Below are 22,095 nucleotides of genomic sequence, written 5' to 3'. Positions count from 1 at the left end.
CGGGGTCATTGATTTTCCCAAATGCATATAGTAAAAACTTAAAAAATCTTCTTTTAAAGAACCCAAAGAGCTAGAGCTAAGATGTTTAGCATGAAACATCTTCTAATGGGTGTCTACCAAGTTTGTTCAAATAAAAGCCCTGAGGTCAAAATTGGGCCCGCCCCAGGGGGTCATTGATTTTCCCTATATGCATATAGTAAAAACTTAAAAAATCTTCTTTTAAAGAACCCAAAGAGCTAGAGCTAAGATATTAAGCATGAAACATGTTCTAATGGGTGTCTACCAAGTTTGTTCAAATAAAAGCCCTGGAGTCAAAATTGGGCCCTGCCCCAGGGGGTCATTGATTATCCCTATATGCATATAGTAAAAACTTAAAAAATCTTCTTTTAAAGATGGCCCTCTTGTTCAGTTATGTCCTTTGTTACTTCAGAAAAAGAACAGCAAAAATTTCTGCCGAGGGCTATATATTAGTTTAAACGAATACAAACATTATTTCTGTTTTGTGTCACCTGCAGGGACATGTAGGGATCACTTCTCTTTAGCATGTCTGGCCAGTCATCACAAAACTTATTCGGACCACTCAAAAACTACTTGTGCAATTTCATCCAAATTTTACAAGAATGATCAGTACCAAGTCTAGTTGTGCATATTTTCAGCATTTTTATTGCCCTTAAATAATTTATATTTTTAAGTTTTGTCCAGACTACTCTTACGCTATTAATGCAATTAGAGTGAAACTTCACAGGATTGATTGGCATCTGAAGTACTTGCCCTTATGACATGGCTTTTTGCCCTTATTACATGGCTTTTTCAGTTGAATGATTTTTGGCCAAGTTATGCTCCTTGAATAAAAAAAGCATTTTGGCCTTGATAATGAATTTTGTGTCTCCTTCTACACAGTTACTGCAACATGCTACAAAGAACATATAGGGGACAAACTGTCCAATCGCCCCTGAATGAAGCTGCTTAATAAATTGGCTATCATCAGGCAACACATGAGCTCACTGATCACTCTTGTTTTAAGATTCAGGATTGTTCTTCACAATTTATCATTCAAAATGTATGTGAAACTGTTATGAAATTGTAATATATAAGATTTTAGAATCATATTTTCCTTGAATTTTTTTGAAAGATATTTCAACTGATTTATTAATGTATAATTTACAATTAACATTTCAAAATAAATCAGATATGATATTTAAACAAGATATGTTTGTAAAACATGTATGCCCCCTATCAGCAGCCAATTAGTCATGTGATAAGGTTATTATGCATGACTTCTGACCCAGTGATCAAACAATTAATAAGGGTTATCAAGTATCTACTGGTCATGACCTTAACCTTTGACCCCTTGACCGCAAAACTCAATAGGGGTCATCTGCTGGTCACGACCAATCATCATACAAAGTTTGAAGTTCCTAGGCCTAAGCGTTTTTTGGTTAATTGATCGGAAACCGTTTTTACCTACAAGGTCAATGTGACCTTTGACCCCTTGACCCCAAAATCAATAGGTCATCTGCTGGTCATGACCAATCACCATACCAAGTTTGAAGTTCCTAGGCCTAAGGGTTCTTTAGTTATTGATCGGAAACCGTTTTAACATACAAGGTCAATGTGACCTTGACCCCTTGATCCCAAAATCAATAGGGGTAATCTGCTGGTCATGACAAATCACCATACCAAGTTTGAAGTTCCTAGGCCTAAGGGTTCTTAAGTTATTGATCAGAAACCGTTTTTACTTAGAAGGTCAATGTGACCTTGACCTTTGACCCCTTGACCCAAAACTCAATAGGGGTCATCTGCTGGTCACGACCAATCATCATACAAAGTTTGAAGTTCCTAGGCCTAAGCGTTTTTAGTTAATTGATCGGAAACAGTTTTTACCTACAAGGTCAATGTGACCTTGACCTTTGACCCCTTGACCCCAAAATCAGTAGGTCATCTGCTGGTCATGACCAATCACCATACCAAGTTTGAAGTTCCTAGGTCTAAGGGTTCTTAAGTTATTGATTGGAAAGCATTTTACCTACAAGGTCAATGTGACCTTGCCCTTTGACCCCTTAACCCCAATATCAATAGGGGTCATCTGCTGGTCATGACCAATCACCATACCAAGTTTGAAGTTCCTAGGCCTAAGGGTTCTTTAGTTATTGATCGGAAACCATTTTTACCTAAGAGGTAAATGTGACCTTGACCTTTGACCCCTTGACCCCAAAATCAATAGGGGTCATCTACTGATCATGACCAATCACCATATCAAGTAGGCCTAAGCGTTTTTAGTTAATTGATCGGAAACCGTTTTTACCTACGAGGTCAATGTGACCTTGACCTTTGACCCCAAAATCAATAGGTCATCTACTGGTCATGACCAATCACCATACCAAGTTTGAAGTTCCTAGGCCTAAGGGTTCTTTAGTTATCACTCGGAAACCATTTGGTCTACGGACCGACGGACAGACAAGTGCAAAGCAATATACCCCCTTTTCTTCGAAATGGGGGCATAATAATATACATTTCCCATCTAACTGGTTTCAATGAACTTGATTTTCAGCATACATATGCATGCCTTCACAAAATTTCAATGTTTAATCATATTTCATTCTAGTACCATTCTCAAAATAAATGAATCGCATAACATGATGTTGTTATAGTTGTCATTATACCGATATCTCAAAAAGGATGTCCTTCTGACTGACCACGTTAAATTGTGTGGGCTTAATTTCATAAGTAAAGATATACATGTGATTTATTTTCATTCATATGCTGTGTAACAATTATCAATCAGCAAGTTGTATCATATGGGGGGATACAAGTTGTTTCTTTTGGTTAGTGAAAATTTTATTCTGGAAATTGCTAATAATTTTAACAAGACCTGAATTTTGTTTTTACTAGATGAAAATATAAAACGAAAAGAAGTGTTGGATTTTTTTACTTTTTTATTACTTTAGAAGGTACATCAATCCAAGGGTAACTACCATATGGAAGCATAGTATAATTAACACATTCAGCAATATATGTAAACAAACATAATATGTATAAACATATGTAACAACTAAATCCATCCTTAATATAATACCAACAAATATGGAAAAAATAGAAAAACACTGATAGAAACAAAGCTAGCCACCAGTATAAATGGTTCAAAAATATAAAAACTTTTTATCAAAATTATCTTCTTCCAATTTTAGTTGCATATACTGAATACGTCAAGCAGGGAAAGCAATTTATACACAAGATTTTAGTTTTAATAACCTTTTAAACTCGAGTTTCTTGCTACATTCATCATAATTCAAATTTCTAATATATCCCCAAATTTTTCATTTCTCATACATAGATAAAACATTATGAGAAATGCTGAAAGGGGAGGTGAGCAGTATCATTTAATCGAGCCAAAATTTTAACAAACAAAATCAAAAAGCTTTTTGTGGACAGCTATATTGTATAACCAATTATTTTTCAATTTTAATAGAAACATGAAAATCTATAGTTTACACTTAAGAAATTTCTGTCAACTGCAAGTACTTTCCTCACTCAGAATCAATTGGATTTCATAATATACCTCTACTACAGTCAGATTGTCAGTGTTATGTTCTTTCCGTTGATATGCCACCTCTATTAAAGACAATATATATTATCAATATAAAAATCAAATTGCACCCGGTTACCATGCCAACATGAAATATTTATAAAACCATTGCTCCTACATATAAACTTCACACCATATATTTGCACATTCTGGACTAGCAGTTATGTATATGTGATGTCAAATTAATGTCTTATAATGCCTGAAATAAATGTAAGTCATTTAAATGCTACTGTACAAACAATAACTTTCAATATTAGTCACTTTCTATATTATTTTACCAGAAGACATACCTGAAAAAAGTGAAAAATCAAACCCATTTTCGAAAAATACGAAATCAAACATAAGATTCCATCAGGAGGTCATTACCTCTAAAACATTTACTATCATATATTATTAGAAGTATCACATCTTCCTTTTGTTCATGAAATAACATTTTTCTCACTTTGTTCATTGATAATTTTAATGAAAAATTGAATATCAAAACTTTAAGTTAGAACAAAAAGCTTAATGTAGTTTTGACAAATAATGTGTGGACTTTTCTTCTAATGCCACATTTACCGTACATAAAGTTGCCATGGTGATATACTGCTGTCATATAGTAGTTTCAAACATTGGATGGCAGAATAAAGGCACTATGTTAAATGTGATATGTTTATCATCTAAAATAAAGCATTGGTAAATATGGTAGTCATGATAAATTAGTCATTTATACAGTATAATATACAGAAAATGTAGATAAAATAAAACAACAATCCTTAAACAGCTGTGGTGAACATATGTATATATGTATATATACATTACAAAAACAGATACATTATCATCAACTATATACACAGTCTATTGTGTAGTAAAGTACATTTTCTCTTTTGTCCAAAATAATATATAGCATTTAAAAAGTGAACAGAGTGTGGTGCATACACTGAGCTTACAAAGCTGCAAAAACAGTCAATATATTTACATTGAACTTTTTTTGGCATCAGTCGAGTTAAATTATACATCATTAAGGCTTTATATTACATCATCAAAGTTTGTTTCTCATATATTACATCAAACATATAGTAGAGCAAATATTGACAATTATGCATAATTCCTAGAGAATATATCACATAAGGTAAAGTGTGTACATGATTACAATATAAATATGCACTTAAAAATATCAACATCTTTACTATACAGCTTTACTCTAAAAATCAAAGTATCCTAAAAATTTAGGCAAGCGCTTAACCTGTAAGTTCTAGTTTAGCTAAAAGCACATTTACTGTTCTCTTTCCTCTTCCATTTGGTTCATAAGAATAACTGTGTTTTGCACAACAAATTAGGTATCTCCAAAATCTATTTAAAAAAACACCAACAAAAAAAAACTGTTGATTTTGTTTGACATGAAAATGTCAATAATTCAGGGATCAAATAACAAAAACATATTTTACAATTACAGTAACAAAATTTCACTCAATTAGAACAATCTATTAACACTTGGGTCAAAATTTGAAAGTAATTTGTACACATTCAAAAAAGGGGGAGATTTTCATAAAGTGATCAGGTAATTTTTTAACCTAGAGAGCATTTTACTTAAATATGTATGGAAAACGTGTTATATGATGAAAGTGTCATCATGATATATTAACATACATACATGGAGTAATTCTAGCAAACATTATAGTCATTCACTCCAACAGGATATCTATTGACATGCCAATTAACTGAGATTATATCTTCTTCTAAGCATAGAAAACTATGTGCATTTCCTTTCAACTTCTAAATTTCTCAACAATTTTAACTATAAACTGTTTATATTTCCAAATGCTCTGGTTAAAGTATAAACAGGCATGTTTGCATATTGAGCTGACTAAAACTACATTCAAGGGAGATCACAAATGAACGGAGCAGCACTAAGGTAACTATGGTTACACAACTTGAATATCCTAGAGTTATCCCCTCTTCTTTATCGAGCATGCTTTTTGCAGTATGGTTTTCCAGATTTAGCATAGAAAGCTTGACCTTCCAAGTTCACCTGGCAAGTCTGAAAAAGTTAGACAAAATGATCTGAATAAATAATAATAATTATATAAATAATTATATATATATATACTTGATGAAATATTAACTTGATGAAATAAAAAGAAGAAAAACCCACATCATTATACAATCAAATTCATAATAAACAAATTTTTGAGTTTGCAAAATGTTTTTACACAATTTAACATAATCAGAATAAAAAGAGGATATTGAATGAGAGTAGTTTAATACTAAATTTATTGAACGAGTTGAATAAAATCATATTATGCGAGCCTCTGGCGAGCGTAATATTGTTTTATTCAACAAGTTCAATAAACATAGTATTGAATCTACACGAATATAATATTCTTTTTATCAAATATATAAAATAAGAACTGTAAACTGTTAAAAAGAGTCATTTTCCATTGATGCGCCTTTAGTGTAACGCTTACATTAGAGCGCTTTAACACTATGTTTATATATAGCGCAAATGACGTCACGTCAAAGTGTTATTACACTAGTGTAAAATCGTTTTTTATTAAATGGCTTTATTACACTCCTGCGCCGCGGTTTATGTGATAATGATGAATATGAGAGCTGACCCTAAGAAGGACCTCCTTTTGAACTAAAATTATTTACAAGGTGTAAACTTCATGAGAATCAATTCTAAAAGAAATGTTCTAAATAAAACAAAAACTATGTAATTTTCCACCTAAAATGAAATATTATAAATAGAAATATTTCAAACTAAAAGGTTATGATACTATATAACATACAGAGCAATTGAAACACTCAGAGTGGTAGTTATTTCCCAAAGCCTCTACCCATTTGTCACCAGGTTCAATGGGGAAATTACAAGAAGAGCACATTGTCTGGTAAAGTTGACGCCAATCTGTAATGTATAGATTTTGTTCATATTTAAATAAAGTATGATACAACACTTAATCATGTGAAGGAATACAAAATATGTATTAAAGGAATAAAAAAAAATTTAATAAGTTTTGCAAAGTTGACAAACTTATTTCAAAAGAATTGTGTGTTCCATTTATCCAGTATGTCAAAATATTACAGATACACAATTACTCACTCAGCTACTAGGTTGCACATACAGTTTTCCCTAATTAGTCAACAGTTCTATACCATAATACAATTAAAGGACAACTCATGATAAGAATATTTAATAAAAATGAATTAAAATTAAAACAACAATATTATCTATATTCAATATGACTATGGTTCAATTTGCTTTTGGTTGTCAACCCAGTTAGTTATTAAAGTTCTATCTCTCTAATAATTTCATCCCTTTATTACTCCCTGTAAGTTACCTTTCCTTAAACTTGAGATATAGTTTGCAAAGTGAACATATAACATACCATTCTCACAGTATGGGTTACCATCTTCAAGATGAAACTGTGTACCCCCTATAGGCTGCTTACATTGAAAGCACAAGAAGCAAGCTGGGTGATACTGCTTGTTTAGAGCATTTACACATTCCTGTAAAATAAATAAAATATATTTATTGTTGGGTATTTTTTCTACAATGATAATAACAATGGCAATATTCCACTAATTTTACAATATTAAAACATAAGTTCCTATTTGTTTCATTGGGTTTTACATCACACCAACACAGTATAGGTCATATGGCAACTGTCCAGCTTTACTGGTGGAGGAAGACCTTCAGTGCATTATTTCAGGCACAAACGGGCACTTGAGTAGAACCATCGACATTCAGTAAGCTAGCTGGATAGCTTCCTCACATAAAAGAATCCAAAGTCCCTATCAGGATTCAAATCCACATGATGGGAACATGTTGTTTAAAGTCAACAACCATAACCACTCAGCCACGGACGCTCCAAAAGTCCCTACATTTACATGTAATTTGCATGCTGTCATGCTATAGTGGAAGGATCACAGCCTTCACTATTTTCTGTAAATTTAACATTGTCAATAACAAGTTCGTTTAACTGTCCCTATATCTGTTCACTGGCATTCAGACAGTAGTACCACATAATATCTAGAAAAGGTTCCTGGTAAATAAACAATTTCATGTTTGAAATTCAACTTTTTCTACATTTGTAAGTCTGTTTTATTTTTGTCACAAATGTTTGAAAATTTTACCCCTATAATAGCAGCTTCACACTTGGCACAGTGAGGAGCAAAGTAGAGCTCATAGTCCTTCTCACAGTAGAGGAATCCATTCTCCTCAACAAACCCAATATCTATAAGTTTCTCTCCACAGCGAGGATTGGCACAGATAAAGTGATCCGGACACCAGCTCTTTCCCATGGCAACAACAAATGGCCCTCTATAAAATAATAAACAGTTTATGTCAAACCTATCAAAACAATAACAACACATTTACTTTTATATGCAGTTGTTTGCTTAGATAATTCTTCACAATGTCAAATTAACACAACTAGTATTATTATCTGTTTAATCCCATAAAAGTATAAACATTCTAATATATTTTTTTGCATCTCAAGTGTGATAAAATCTTCACCATTATTTTCAACAAACACAAAATACTAACAGGTACTTGAACTTATAAATAAACAGGAAATATTACTATATTGTCTTTAAATACACATTATGCAAGGGCATGATGCAAAACAATAACTCATAAAGGAGTAACCTGTTTTCCACCAACATCTCTATACAGCATTCATAAAAGAAACAAACTGGCTTTTTTCAATTAAGACTGGCTTGTTGAACTTATATGAAAATCAATTCTATAAAGATTAACCTGATGGGAGCTCCACATGAGGCACAGACGGGAACCCTTCCACCATCCCCTGTCTTCACTACAGCATCACCTAGTTTACCCCTAACGGCACCTACACCTGTTGGTTTAGGTGGGGCGCCACCACGAGGAGCTGGTGGGGCTTGAGGAGGCGGAGCCACACTGGGAGTGAAAGGTTTAGCAGGTGGTGCGCTACCTCCACCTTGTCCTGGAGTCCAAACACCTGGCTTTGGTGCTGTAATATAAAAAAATACCATCTTAAGATAGTATTTCTAAGAACAAGTAACAAAAAGGATCCTGTTTTGATACAAATGTTAAAAAGAAATCAGTCAAATCATATAGGCTAACAGACATAATTACACCAAACATTTGTACTGTATAAAGTGAAAGAGTCATAACTTATATGTAAGAAATAAATCAACTTAGAACACACAAATGTATCTGGATTAGAAAATTTCTTTTAGATATTGATTCAATTTCAGACAGCAGTCACTGAAATATTGCCTTTAGTCTTATGCTTATTTGAACATTGAAAAAAAAATGCAATTTAAAATAATGATCTATGATGACAAAAATGTAAATATGATACAACACAATTTTCTTGACCTTCAAAGAGAGTAATTGTACTAACATATTACTTGTCTATGATAGTATGTTATGATAGTATGTTAACAATAGATTTACCTGCTGGGGCTCTAGCTGGCTGTGAGGCAGGCTTATCACTGTAAACAACAATATTTATAGCTTTTAGTTTATAAACTACATGTAGTATAAATTGTGGACAATAACACTTGTATTATAACATTTATATAAACTATACTGACTCTATGTAATATAAACTGTGAACAATAACATTTGTATTATAACTTACAGTTCATATACTATGTATAATACATATAGTAAACAAAAACAATGGTATTATATCACTTTTAGTTCATGTGTAGTACCTTGTAAACACTATGAAACTATACTCTAACTCTTAAAATAAGGATTTTTAACGAAAAAAATATATAAATTTCATATGAAAAAGGTAAAATACAATAATATTTATTTAAAAGCAGTTCATACAATTAAAATATCTTATGGATTTATAAAGATTTGCAAAAAAAAGCACTCCATCTTGACTATATAATTACCCACTGCCACTGGATATTAATTATTTATTATGTACTATTATTATATGCCAGTAAAATCTGCCACATTGTGTAATAATTTTATTAAACCTGTTACACCCTTCAAGCCTACTTGCCAACTAGCAATTCTAAAACCTACCATTATATTGTATGATATAAAGATATATGTTAGCATCTATTATTGCATGATAAAATATAGCTATATCTAGGATTAAAGCAGAAGATCTTTTATAGAACACAAACAATTTTTCTTTTTTAATTGAACTCTTTAATTTTATTTTTATTATTTTATTTCACACAGCGATTAAATTAAAAGGAAAATGAAATCTAACAATTGATGGTGATAAAATATATATATCTTTATTTAAAATTATAATAACAAACCTGTTTAATTTATATAATTTAATTATACCTCTACTGGTTTCACAATTTCATCAGGAGGATAATGAAAATATTGATATGGTAACGACGTCATTAACGACGTCAATGACGTCAACGTTAATAAATACATAATAAACTGAAACTGTAACTGTAAATAAATACAAGGGACGCCACAACAGTCAATTTAGTTTAGGTTGAAATATTTGGATGACGTTCTTTTCTCTTTGCTTTCTTGACACTATACTGTTTTGATGTCACTTAGAGTGGTGTCCCTTGTTTTTATTTGCGTTGACCTCATTTCCATATTAATATTTTCATTATCCTCCTGATGATATTGTATAACCGGTAGAGTAGCCTGGGTTCCAGTCTGTCGATTTTTTTATGTGCTTCTCTCAGAAAATCGACATACTATCAAAACATGATCAAGTATGAAATAGCGCTTATGTTATGAATAAGCAAAAAATATCAGCGCCTGAATCTCAGGCTAATGTATATACTGCATATTAATGCTGTAAACAGAAAATGTCTTTAGCCTTTCAATATTATATACTTTTATCCATAATTCTAACCAATGCTCTGTAATCAAGCTTATTAAAAAAGCACTGCAATCTGGTGATAGCTATTTAAAGCAAAAACCCAATTTAATTAGCATTTCTTTGATTCAAGCACAGCTATGCCTCAACTCACGCAGACTTTACCATAATTGACGCTCTAATTCTTTAAATGAACCAGATTGTTCAGGACTGCGTAAAACTGCTTGGTACGGGCGGAGCTCACGCTCTCGCACCAACTGAAACGTTTCTGACGGGTATTGTATTTCTGATTCACCAAAATTTCTCGGACTTTTACCAGAGGCGTCAGTGTCTTCTACATTATTTGATTCTCTGTAAATATTTGACCATGCTACAACTGAACACCCATTCCTCATATACAAACATCATGCTATATAACATTGCACTAAAATATCTAGGGATTTTCTTGTTGCCATCTTAACCCCCAAAACTACAATAAGCTTTTATACTATATTTATATAGAAAAACTTTTGTATCATACCTAATGTATAAGCTTTTTCTTGTGTTAATGAAATACAATCGCTACAAACTAAACTATTAAACCAGTTGTACACTTTTGTTCAAAAACTATTTTCAATATTAAAACTTTGTGTTGATACATAATTTTTGTCCCTGTACATTACTTTGCTTGAGTTAATTTATTAAAATATTAATGGGTTTAAAAAATAATTAATCATTTTGAAAAAAATTATCCTCCCATCAAATTTGTTAATATGCTAAATTAAGAAATGTTAGTTTAATGAACCAATGTGTACAACTATTAATAAAATATATCATTAGATTATTTTACACCTTTTTTTAATTCACATGAATTTTCATGGACACACAACAATAAAAACCCAACTTGACTTTCTGATTTTATCAAAATCGCACATGTAATAAGATTAAATCATAAAAGAGCTATAGTATGCAGTTACCCTCTACCCCTTTACCTTTTCTACAGGGTATTTTCTATCAGTACACACACCATATTCTACATAGTTTAACTATAGTTAAACACAGTCAGCCAACACTTGTTTCATTTTTTTTCCAAATATGGAATGTATGATGTGTTATTACCCAAGCTGTTTCTCTAACTGCCTTATTGTCCTCGTTTGTTTTACTTCCACAGGCTTTTCCTGCGTTTCCTCTTTATTTTCCTGCTCACGTATAAGTTTAAATGTTTCTGAGGGACGGTACAAAAGTTTACCCTGAGCATCAAATTTGTTACCCTCATCCTGTTCTCCATTTGTTCTGGAAAAAGTACATGCAAAACCCATGCAGGAATTTATTATAAACAAAATAACATGGGTGCTAATGTAAGATATAATCTACAAGTTGAAGCTACAAGTCAGCAGCATATTGTTTACAATTTCTTCACATTATAACAAACTTATATCATACAAGACAATCCACTGATAAAAGGAGATGTAAGTAAGTCTTTATGTCTATTGTTTTTATGTCTATTTTATGCATCTTAGTTAAGTCTAAAATAAAGCACTTACTTTACTCAGATTTTTAATAACCACCATGGCAATAATATTTGGGTATGCATACTGACTTATAACTGACATATAATGAAAGGATTTTTCTATTGTTGAATCATATAAATCAGAAAAATAACTTTCTACATTTCATAACAACTTTAAGCATTTAATTAACCGGAAGATAATCCTTTAATTACAAACATGTCTCATATTTGTTTCTTATCACAAGTCTACCATTTTTAACTGAAAATCATCTATAAATATCCTTTCTAAGTTTCATATACAAAAATATGGACATGAGTTGTATCTTACAGTTACCTCTATTGCAAAAAAATGTAAAAATGAGGGGGAAAAATGCCTTTATTACTTCCAGTATACAAAAAGTCACCATGAAAATACAATTAAATTCAAGGTCACTTCTTGTTTATTTTAATGTCAGTTTCAATAATGCATGTTGCATGCATGTTAATTTAATTCAGTGACAAATGTATTAAATACATGCTATATAATTAAGTGAAAATAGAGACAAAGAAATATTTAATACAAATTTAGTCTGGGATCTCAACATTCTATACAAGCAGTTTCAATTTGCACTTTTTGCTAAGAAATCATTTTCTTGAACAGTATAAGAATGATCAGAGAATAGACAAATTGGAAGACACTATTATAGATTGACTAAACAAGAATACAGAACCATGCTATAAATAAGGGATTTAGAGAGAGTTTATAATGTCATATCATTTCTAGCAACTCTAATTTAAGGAATGGAATATATATGTGACAGATCAAAGTCTATAATAATATTCAACTGATATTCCAAACATATTTCATCTGACTGAACATTAATGAACATTTGAAATCAAAACAAATATGTATAAGCCATTGACATGAAAGTTCTTTCTCATGTAGGCAGAAATACAAGGCATTGCAAGCTTGCCCTTTAATAAATCAAGGATTTCAATCTTCTTCATAGCAATACCTTTGCCTTGATGAGTAAGGGAAACAACAATGCTCCACAATGGCATCATACAAACAGAAAACCAGTCCAAGAAAACAATATATAAAAACATAAGAAAACTAGTCTAGCAAGGGAGATCACTCCATGCTAACAATACCTCAACCAAGGGGCATTAACTGTCCCTGGAGCTTGTGGTGGCTCTGTAAAAGTTAATCATTATTTTTGTGAAATTTATAAGAAATAAAGTGTTATTAAAGTAAATATAACAATGCAGACTCCAGCAGCAGGATCAGTATATCACCAACAGAGAGAAGACTAGGGTTTTTTTTGTATTATTTTCTCATAGCTTATTTTTCTTTTCTTCAGTGACATGAATTCTAATCCAATAAAAGAAGTTCTAGTTGACACTATGTTGGTTAATAACTGTCACCTGCCCTGGCTGCACCAATAACAATGAACTATCTTTACTGCTGTATAACACCTGTATAGATAGTCTAATGTTTTATAATATTTCATGTACTGTTATATCCAAACTAATTATGATGTTTGGCAATACATGACATTTGGGTGTATTGATAATTACCCTTCATTAGATTCCTTTACATTGGTTGTAAGAGTTTGTTGCTTTTGAATATTTGCACCTGAGTAAAGACCCATAGGTGAATTGAACTGTTTGTTTACACCTGCATTTGGTGACGGACTCCTACGCAAGTCAACCGTGGGTCGCAGGGCAGCTGGTGGGTCTGTAAAAGAGCTTACTATGACAACATTTAACATGCAAATATCAGAACAATATAGAACGCCATAGTTATTCATGAAAATAGTTCAATAAAAGATGCATCCTTAATAATGTACTTGTGATAAATAATATTTCTTTTATATACATACATCTATTAAATCAGAATAGCTCATGATAATTACATACATTATACGCTGTTACAGCTTTAATGTATTTTGTTTTTTGTGATATGATTCAATAAGAAACAGCAAATGTAATTTCTATTACATCATGAAGGTGGTATATACCACACCTTACATGTAATTACATGATCATTCTTGCTGCACAATGTCATTAATCTACAAATGAACTCTCTAATATTTACTATTCCTTGCCTCAAGTCACATTACAAAGTTCAAGTCTGTTCTTAACCTGTTAGGTTAACTGTAATTAACACTAATTACTGTACTTTCAATGTTACTGACCACTGTCCTAAAATTAACCCTCCTTAAGTTTATTTTATCAAATTTTGTAATTTGTCCCTCTTTCTAATTGTTATATCTTAACTACTATGCTGATTAAAGTTACAGAATTGACATGATGACCTGACTCTATACTGCCTAACAAAGGTAAGTATTTATTCAGGTACTAATCAAGTTAAAATAAAATCATGTCATTTAGTTCAGACAGATTCTTTAATGTCAACATACACAATATTTTTTGTGTACTTACTAAATTTCAATTCATAATTCAAAAGTAATATTTTGATTATTGATAATTTACCAGCAATATAACATCAACAAGCTAGTCATAAACAAAATTTATGATTTCCCTCCTAAATATTACAATATCTTTTTTCAAAACAAACTAGAAATGTGTCCATAGGACACGGATGCCCCCACACGCCACTGTTCTGTCAATCTTATGACTCTAGGTCAAATATTTTTTGGACTACATGTGCCACAAGTTGAAAACTAAAAATCAACAAAGGGCCATAATTCTGTTAAATTTGGTCGCAGCAAAAATTCCTTCCTTTACTACCATCTACACATTAAGGTTGTTAATCCCTGGAAGTTTAAGCAAAATCTGCCATCCGGTTTAAAAGGAGTTGCGTTCACAAAATTTCTACATAGTAAATAATGAAAAAATCAACAAAGGGCCATAATTCTGTTAAATTTGGTTGCAGCAAAAATTCCTTCCTTTACTGCCATCTACACATAAAGGTTGTTCATCCCTGGAAGTTTAAGCAAAATCTGCCATCCGGTTTAAGAGGAGTTGCATTCACAAAATTTCTACATAGTATATAGTGAAAAAATCAACAAAGGGCCATAATTCTGTAAAATTTGGTCGCAGCGAAAATTTCTTCCTTTACTACCATCTACACCTTAAGGTTGTTCATCCCTGTAAGTTTAAGCAAAATCTGCCATCCAGTTTAAGAGGAGTTGCGTTCACAAAATTTCTACATAGTATACAGTGAAAAAATCAACAAAGGGCCATAATTCTGTTAAATTTGGTCGCAGCAAAAATTCCTTCCTTTACTACCATCTACACATTAAGGTTGTTCATCCCTGTAAGTTTAAGCAAAATCTGCCATCCGGTTAAAGAGGAGTTGCGTTCACAAGATTTCGGGACGTACGGACTGACAGACGGACGGACGGACAAGTGCAACGCTATATGCTCCCACATTGTGGGGGCATAAAAAGGTCACTAGTTTGGATAAGGATAGGCTTTTTTTCAGCTGTACTTATTACCACTGTGAAATGAGGTTCATGAAATCATGCACATTTAGAGCCCAGCATGAATTATTCATGAACAGTTCATGAATAGTTGTTCTTGAGTATATTTCAAAGCCAGTTCAAGAACTCCTTTTGCAAGAACTCTTCAAAAATAGTCTCATTTACACTTCAGGAACTGGTTATGAACCTTTCATGCATGTTTAAAGTTAACTTTTAATGAATAATTCATGAACAGTAACTGTTCATTTTGTGCAGAGATCTAAGCTAAGATACAAAAATCCCTGTCCTTAAAAAGTAGTATTCAGTGAGTACTGTAAGAATGTTAGGTAAAAATTGACATTTCAAACCAAATAAAGAGCAACATGCATGAAAACATCATACAGTAAAGGAATTTTAGTTCCTGTAAAAACATTAAAATTCTTGATGCCAATCTTTACCAATTTGCAAGAGATATGAATAATTTGGCACTTAGATTTATTATGAGTTTATCAGCTTTGTAACAATGACTAGAATTACGGCTTTTTCAATATTGAGGTAACAATATTTAATTACTAACTTAATTTTTTTTCAATAACAAAAATGTAAATAGATAACTTGAAACAAGTGATTGAAACATTATATAATTGAATTGCAAAGGACATGTAATTTTATATTAGAATGAGTAAAAAGTAAGAATTAACTTAATAATTGTCAAATTTCTGTTACACATAACAACATACCTTGTCCACTATCAAGGGTATCTTGCAAGAATTTAAATGACCTAGATTGATGGCTACCAGGACCTGTTTTGTCTTCAACATCAGCATACTTGGAATAATTTGTTGGGCTGAAAATAAATACAGAAACATGTGTAAATAAAACTTGCACAGCAGTTTTCACATCAACTGACTAAACCAAACAATGAGTTTATAAAGGTTATCTGAACCACTCTAAAGTGTCCATAACCTGCAACTTACCATCATTGGTGGTATGAGGAACCACTCTCAAATGTCCAGTTCCTGGAACTAACCAATACTGAGGAAACATGATTATAGGACTTGAATCAAAAATTAGTGTGTTGAAAGGCATAAACCATAACCACTAGACCACACCCCAAACAATTTAATAAGTACCTGCTTCCTCTGTAGAATAACATGTAGGTTACAGTATAGTATGCCACTTGTACAAAATTTAATATATGTAATTGTTACTTTGTCATTTACTGACATTTCAACTCTCCTGTAATAACCTTAAAACAGTTACATGTAGAATGGCCTGGGCATATCCTAAATATTACTAAGTCACTTTTTTTCCTCATTCACTAATAAATATGCAATTTTCCATTCAATCTATGTCATGGTTGCCTTGAAGTTTGAAATTAAACACCTGATCATGGCAGGAAGCAATATATTCAACAATTTATTACCATGCTAACATTTCATCAAACATCTACCTGTTAAACTTACAGAATGTAACACCACAGCCTGTATAAATCTTTAAAATATAAAAATATGCATTCAAGAATGCTGTGAAATTTAAATGTTGCAAAAATGAGGAGAAAGCCTTGCAGAACAGTGTATTTTTGGCAGCTTGTCACTTAACTTAAATGGGGAGTTTTCTCTTCTTTCTACTTCTGTTAGTTATAGGGTATTTTTGCAGTCTATTTATTTAAATTCTAAGGTGTATTGATTGAGGACCTGTTAACGTGCACTGAAGGTATAATGTGAACATCATGTATATACCAAGAGAGCTATATTAAATGATTTCCTTGCTGATATTGAACAGTGGTTTGTCTAGATTCAGGATCTGTCTTATGACTGTTTAAGTGATTGAAGTATTAAAACAAGTTAGCAGGCAATATATATAGCCATTAGCGCCAAGTTATACTGGCATTAGAGCTATGTTATACTGGCTAGAGTCTTGTTATACCAGCTAACAAGGTTATACTGGCTATAGAACAATGTTATACTGGCATTAGAGGCGATAGAACCAGATTATACTAGCATTACAGTTATGTTATAATACCAGATAACCATGTTATACTGGCATTAGAGTCTTGTTATACTGGCTATAGAACAAGGATATAATGGCTATAGAACCAGGTTATACTAGCATTACAGCTATGTTATACTGATGTCTTGTTATACCAGATAACCAGGTTATACTGACATTAGAGCCATGTTATACTGGCTATACAACAAGGATATACTGGCTATAGAACCAGGCTATACTAGCTTTACAGCTATGTTTTACTGATGTCTTGTTATACCAGATAACCAGGTTAAACTGGCATTAGAGTCTTGTTATACTGGCTATAGAACAAGGATATAATGGCTATAGAACCAGGTTATACTAGCTTTACAGCTATGTTATACTGATGTCTTGTTATACCAGATAACCAGGTTATACTGACATTAGAGTCTTGTTATACTGGCTATAGAACAAGGATATAATGGCTATAGAACCAGGTTATACTAGCTTTACAGCTATGTTATACTGATGTCTTGTTATACCAGATAACCATGTTATACTGGCATTAGAGTCTTGTTATACTGGCTATAGAACAAGGATATAATGGCTATAGAACCAGGTTATACTAGCATTACAGCTATGTTATACTGATGTCTTGTTATACCAGATAACCAGGTTATACTGACATTAGAGCCATGTTATACTGGCTATACAACAAGGATATACTGGCTATAGAACCAGGCTATACTAGCTTTACAGCTATGTTATACTGATGTCTTGTTATACCAGATAACCAGGTTATACTGACATTAGAGTCTTGTTATACTGGCTATAGAACAAGGATATACTGGCTATAGAACCAGGTTATACTGGCATTACAGCTATGTTATACTGATGTCTTGTTATACCAGATAACCAGGTTATACTGACATTAGAGCCATGTTATACTGGCTATACAACAAGGATATACTGGCTATAGAACCAGGCTATACTAGCTTTACAGCTATGTTTTACTGATGTCTTGTTATACCAGATAACCAGGTTAAACTGGCATTAGAGCCATGTTATACTGGCTATACAACAAGGATATACTGGCTATAGAACCAGATTATACTAGCATTACAGCTATGTTATACTGGCTATAGTCTTGTAATACTGCCTTGACACATGCAGTTTATACTTGTCATTATCACCACTAGCAAACAGAGTTATTTATAAAAACAGTTAATTTTATTTTATATAATCAATCTACAGGCTATAAAAGTCTCCCTGCTCAAACTCAAATGTTGAACTAAGACTTTGTCTACAATTACCTTAAAAGGTAAATAAAACATGAGTAAATATTTGAAATGAGATATCTCCAGCTGGATGGGTGTTATCACATTTTGGTATTAGCCTGAAACTTTACTTTATGTGCTTTAATTAGGAAAAAATATGTTCTTAATGTACACTGATCCAGTACATGTATATAACTTAGGAATAATGACAATAAACAGTCTCAGATGTCTTTGTAATTCCAAATCAATGGAAAATCAAAAACTTCAACAATCTATATATGTTATCAGCTTCTGGAATCGTGAAATATGTTTGGATTAAATCCAGAATATGTGAGCACTTTTAGTAAAATTTAAAAGATTTTGTCTGAGTATTTTGAGAAGAAAAGATAGTGATGTAATTCATCATGAAAAACAGTAGGTGAACTTGCCAAACTATTTTAGTAACACCTTAGTCTCTGAATAAATAACTATAGAAAAAATGTCCAATAAAATGTGAAATTCTTTAAAGAGAAATTTTGTATATTTTGAAACATTACATTTAAATACAAGAAGGAAATATATATATGGTAGTATATGTAAAGATATCAAAATTATTATTGATTTATAAAAATATCTGAATCTATCTATATCCTGACATATTGTGCAGTGTTTATCTACCATATAGAGATGTATAATAACTTGGTTATCACTTGTATGATATATTATATGATGTGAATGTTTTACATATGGTTTGATCATTACAACAGATGTTTTCAGCTATGAGTAATATGCTATAATGTATTATTATACTGCATTATCATGTATGTATGTGTGATGTATTGTTATATGTGCATGTCATATAATTAGACAGTATAAAGATACCTTAGCACTGACTTCTTCTAATAGTCAGAGCATCTAGCTTATAGAAAGATCACAGCATACAAAATTGAATTAAAGAAATTTTATGCTTCCATAATATATAAACACATGCTCAATATGTGAAGTATCTCTATCTACAACTTCAGCATATTTAACAGTTATACAGGTACATTTGTGTATGTAACATAACTTGGCTTCACATGGGCTTTAACCATCTTTCATCATGCATAGTTCAGCCATTTATAAACTTCATGATCATACTAATTTTTAAGTATTTCCAACATCCTAATCTATGAGTAAACTGTTCAACTATTTTGGAGTCATTTACAGCATAGATGATATAAATTACTTACTTGATATTTAAATTCTGTGTCTGATGGGTAACAACGTCAATCTGTGGGGCGGAGTAGGGGGCTGGGGCTTTAGTAGGGGCAGGGGCAGCTCCAAATGGTTTAGGAGCTGTGTTATAACTCTGAAAAGCAATTAAAAAACTCACTTATAATATGTCTTTCTACTGTAAATAAACCAAACATAAAAACACAGTTCTTTCATCTTCAATTTCTAAAGTGAACATTAAAAGCTCTCATGGATAAGTTATTTAATAAGTATAAAGTCATATAAAGAATTTCATTACCAGTTATAGAAATGAAATCTTAAAAAACTTAATGAGTCATACGCCTGCATTAGAAATGGAGATTTAACTTAAAAAAAACATGAACCTATGACTCAATTAAACCTGTTTAACATATTATTTCTTTACAAACTCTAAATGGTATAGGGGGAAATGACCAGCATAGAGCCAGGACAGCCAGATAAGGTATCCATGCAGTCTGGTCTACACACTGTTATGTTGACTTTTTGAATTTGATGAATTGTAAGAAATTATCAAAGAAGAATTTTAATTCAAAGCATGACATGTTGAATACACAATGCAGACGGAGAACTGGCTAATGATAAAGTCAGATGTACCTGTGTGCCAGGAGCAGAACTTGGTGCTGCAGGACTCTGGTAAGATCCTATAGTTGGTGTTGAAAACTTGTCATATGTTTGTGCATTCTGTGTTCCACCTCTACAATTATAGAAAATGTACATTTTTTACATCTAACACATTATTTCACCATTCCTTCACTATAATATGATTATTATTCAAAACAAACATTTCTTTTTGTTTTGTAACTACATGTACTAATGTACTCATGAAAAATGAGAAAATTAAGATTTCTGCAACAAACTGCAATATAACTGTAGTGTATACCTGAAAATGGACAATTAATAAACTAGGCATTGTTATACATACAATGTAAATTGACCATACAATGTCAGCATTCATATATTGCCATTAAACAAAGTTGACCATTTTGTTTTAAAACTTCTATTTACATTTAAATATCTTTGTTCTATCAATGTAACACATAACAAAAGACTTTGACAACAAAAAAAGTTCTTTAAAATGAAAACAATAATTTTTATTCATAATTTATTCATATTATGTTGTGCTTTTCATATAGCTATTATAAAATGCTCACACAACTATACTATGCAGATCAACACAATCATTTATTGACCACAATACCATGCTACAACAACTGATAATGCACTCATAACATGTCTGAACTCAATTATATATTCAACTGCACTGTCTCACATTTCTATTTTATGTTTTATAATATATACAATCTGCATAAACATCTTTTCCCAAGGTGACAAACAGTTTTATATCTGATACATCTGAAAAACATTTTATTCAAATTGTGTTGGAGACTTAATAAAATTAAAATACTGAATGACCCAAGACAGTTTATGTGTTCATTGTATACAATAGACTTAAGTCCTCATATTATGTGTTTATTATAATCCCCTAACATGATGTACTTATGAAGTTGATCATTATCACACCAGTACTTTCTAACATGCCACAAAAGGTGTTGATTGTAACTCAAACAAAATGAAAAGGGTACCGCTATATGCGCCTTTGGCTTCCTTTATCATTTACCCTGGCAGAAGTGTTTCCAGAACACTGGGAATAGACAAATGCCTTGACAGAATCTTTGACCCAACAAGCCTTCCATGCATTTTAAGAAGCATTACAATTGAAGTCTTAAGTGTGATCTAGTCCTTTGAGCTACAATTAAACCAGGGTCAGGTGACACATCAAATTAATATGCCAAACATGATCTTTGTCTGGCTCTAGCACATGGATGTCTCTACAGGGTATTGAACTGTTCACTTATAATGGGAGATAGATGATAACAGATAACAGATAAATGGCAAAGTTATGGACCAGACAAAAAAGCAAAAACACAGACAGCAGCTATGGCAAAAAAAACATCCCACAACTAATATTTTCTGTGTTTGACCTTCATAATGGGTTAAAGTAAAAATATTAGTGTATCCCTTGCTCATGCCTTTGACCTTTAATCATTTACAGAAGATATGAGATAACAAGATACATGGCCATTTTCATTTAAATAAGATAAATATAAACAACAATCTTGGCTGCTAAACGTAGAGGTCATAGATCTATAGATTAACTTTTTACATATTTTAACATTAACATGTATTCATAAATCAGTCAGCTTTGATATACATGCAACAATCTAATGCAAAAACTAGAAAAAATAAAGCATTTCTGATTGTAGTTCAACCATGAAAGATAGAATGTATTTTGCAAATGCTTCATTACTTAATGTTAACCTAGCATGAACCTATAGTACAGTAGCAG

The 22,095-nt window shown here is 31.9% G+C and overlaps 1 protein-coding gene across 7 annotated transcripts in view; it reads right to left on the bottom strand.

Annotated features, from left to right (window-relative positions):
- Positions 1-2,918: 2,918 nt before the first annotated feature.
- The window catches only part of LOC132752197 (PDZ and LIM domain protein 5-like), a 34,855-nt gene continuing 15,678 nt past the window's right edge, over positions 2,919-22,095 (bottom strand). For 3 of the 7 annotated variants that reach the window (XM_060742506.1, XM_060742514.1, XM_060742519.1), the window contains 12 exons: positions 20,343-20,442; positions 19,727-19,845; positions 16,008-16,114; positions 13,418-13,577; positions 11,470-11,643; positions 10,537-10,722; positions 9,009-9,046; positions 8,328-8,559; positions 7,703-7,889; positions 6,955-7,075; positions 6,358-6,473; positions 2,919-5,606 (listed from right to left, as the gene is read on the bottom strand). In XM_060742506.1, coding sequence (XP_060598489.1) covers positions 5,529-5,606; positions 6,358-6,473; positions 6,955-7,075; positions 7,703-7,889; positions 8,328-8,559; positions 9,009-9,046; positions 10,537-10,722; positions 11,470-11,643; positions 13,418-13,577; positions 16,008-16,114; positions 19,727-19,845; positions 20,343-20,442 — 1,618 coding nt within the window. In that variant the 3' untranslated portion in view covers positions 2,919-5,528. Of the gene's footprint in view, positions 5,607-6,357; positions 6,474-6,954; positions 7,076-7,702; positions 7,890-8,327; positions 8,560-9,008; positions 9,047-10,536; positions 10,723-11,469; positions 11,644-12,991; positions 13,035-13,417; positions 13,578-16,007; positions 16,115-19,726; positions 19,846-20,342; positions 20,443-22,095 lie in introns of all 7 variants that reach the window. The other 4 variants (XM_060742526.1, XM_060742533.1, XM_060742542.1 and 1 more) reach the window with 4 other exon arrangements.

This window comes from Ruditapes philippinarum, unplaced genomic scaffold, assembly GCF_026571515.1.
Source record: "Ruditapes philippinarum isolate M1 unplaced genomic scaffold, ASM2657151v2 ctg2100_1_1_1_1, whole genome shotgun sequence".
Lineage (NCBI taxonomy): Eukaryota > Metazoa > Mollusca > Bivalvia > Venerida > Veneridae > Ruditapes > Ruditapes philippinarum.
Note: the sequence above shows the minus strand (reverse complement) of the source record. Positions and strands in the feature narration are given on the sequence as shown.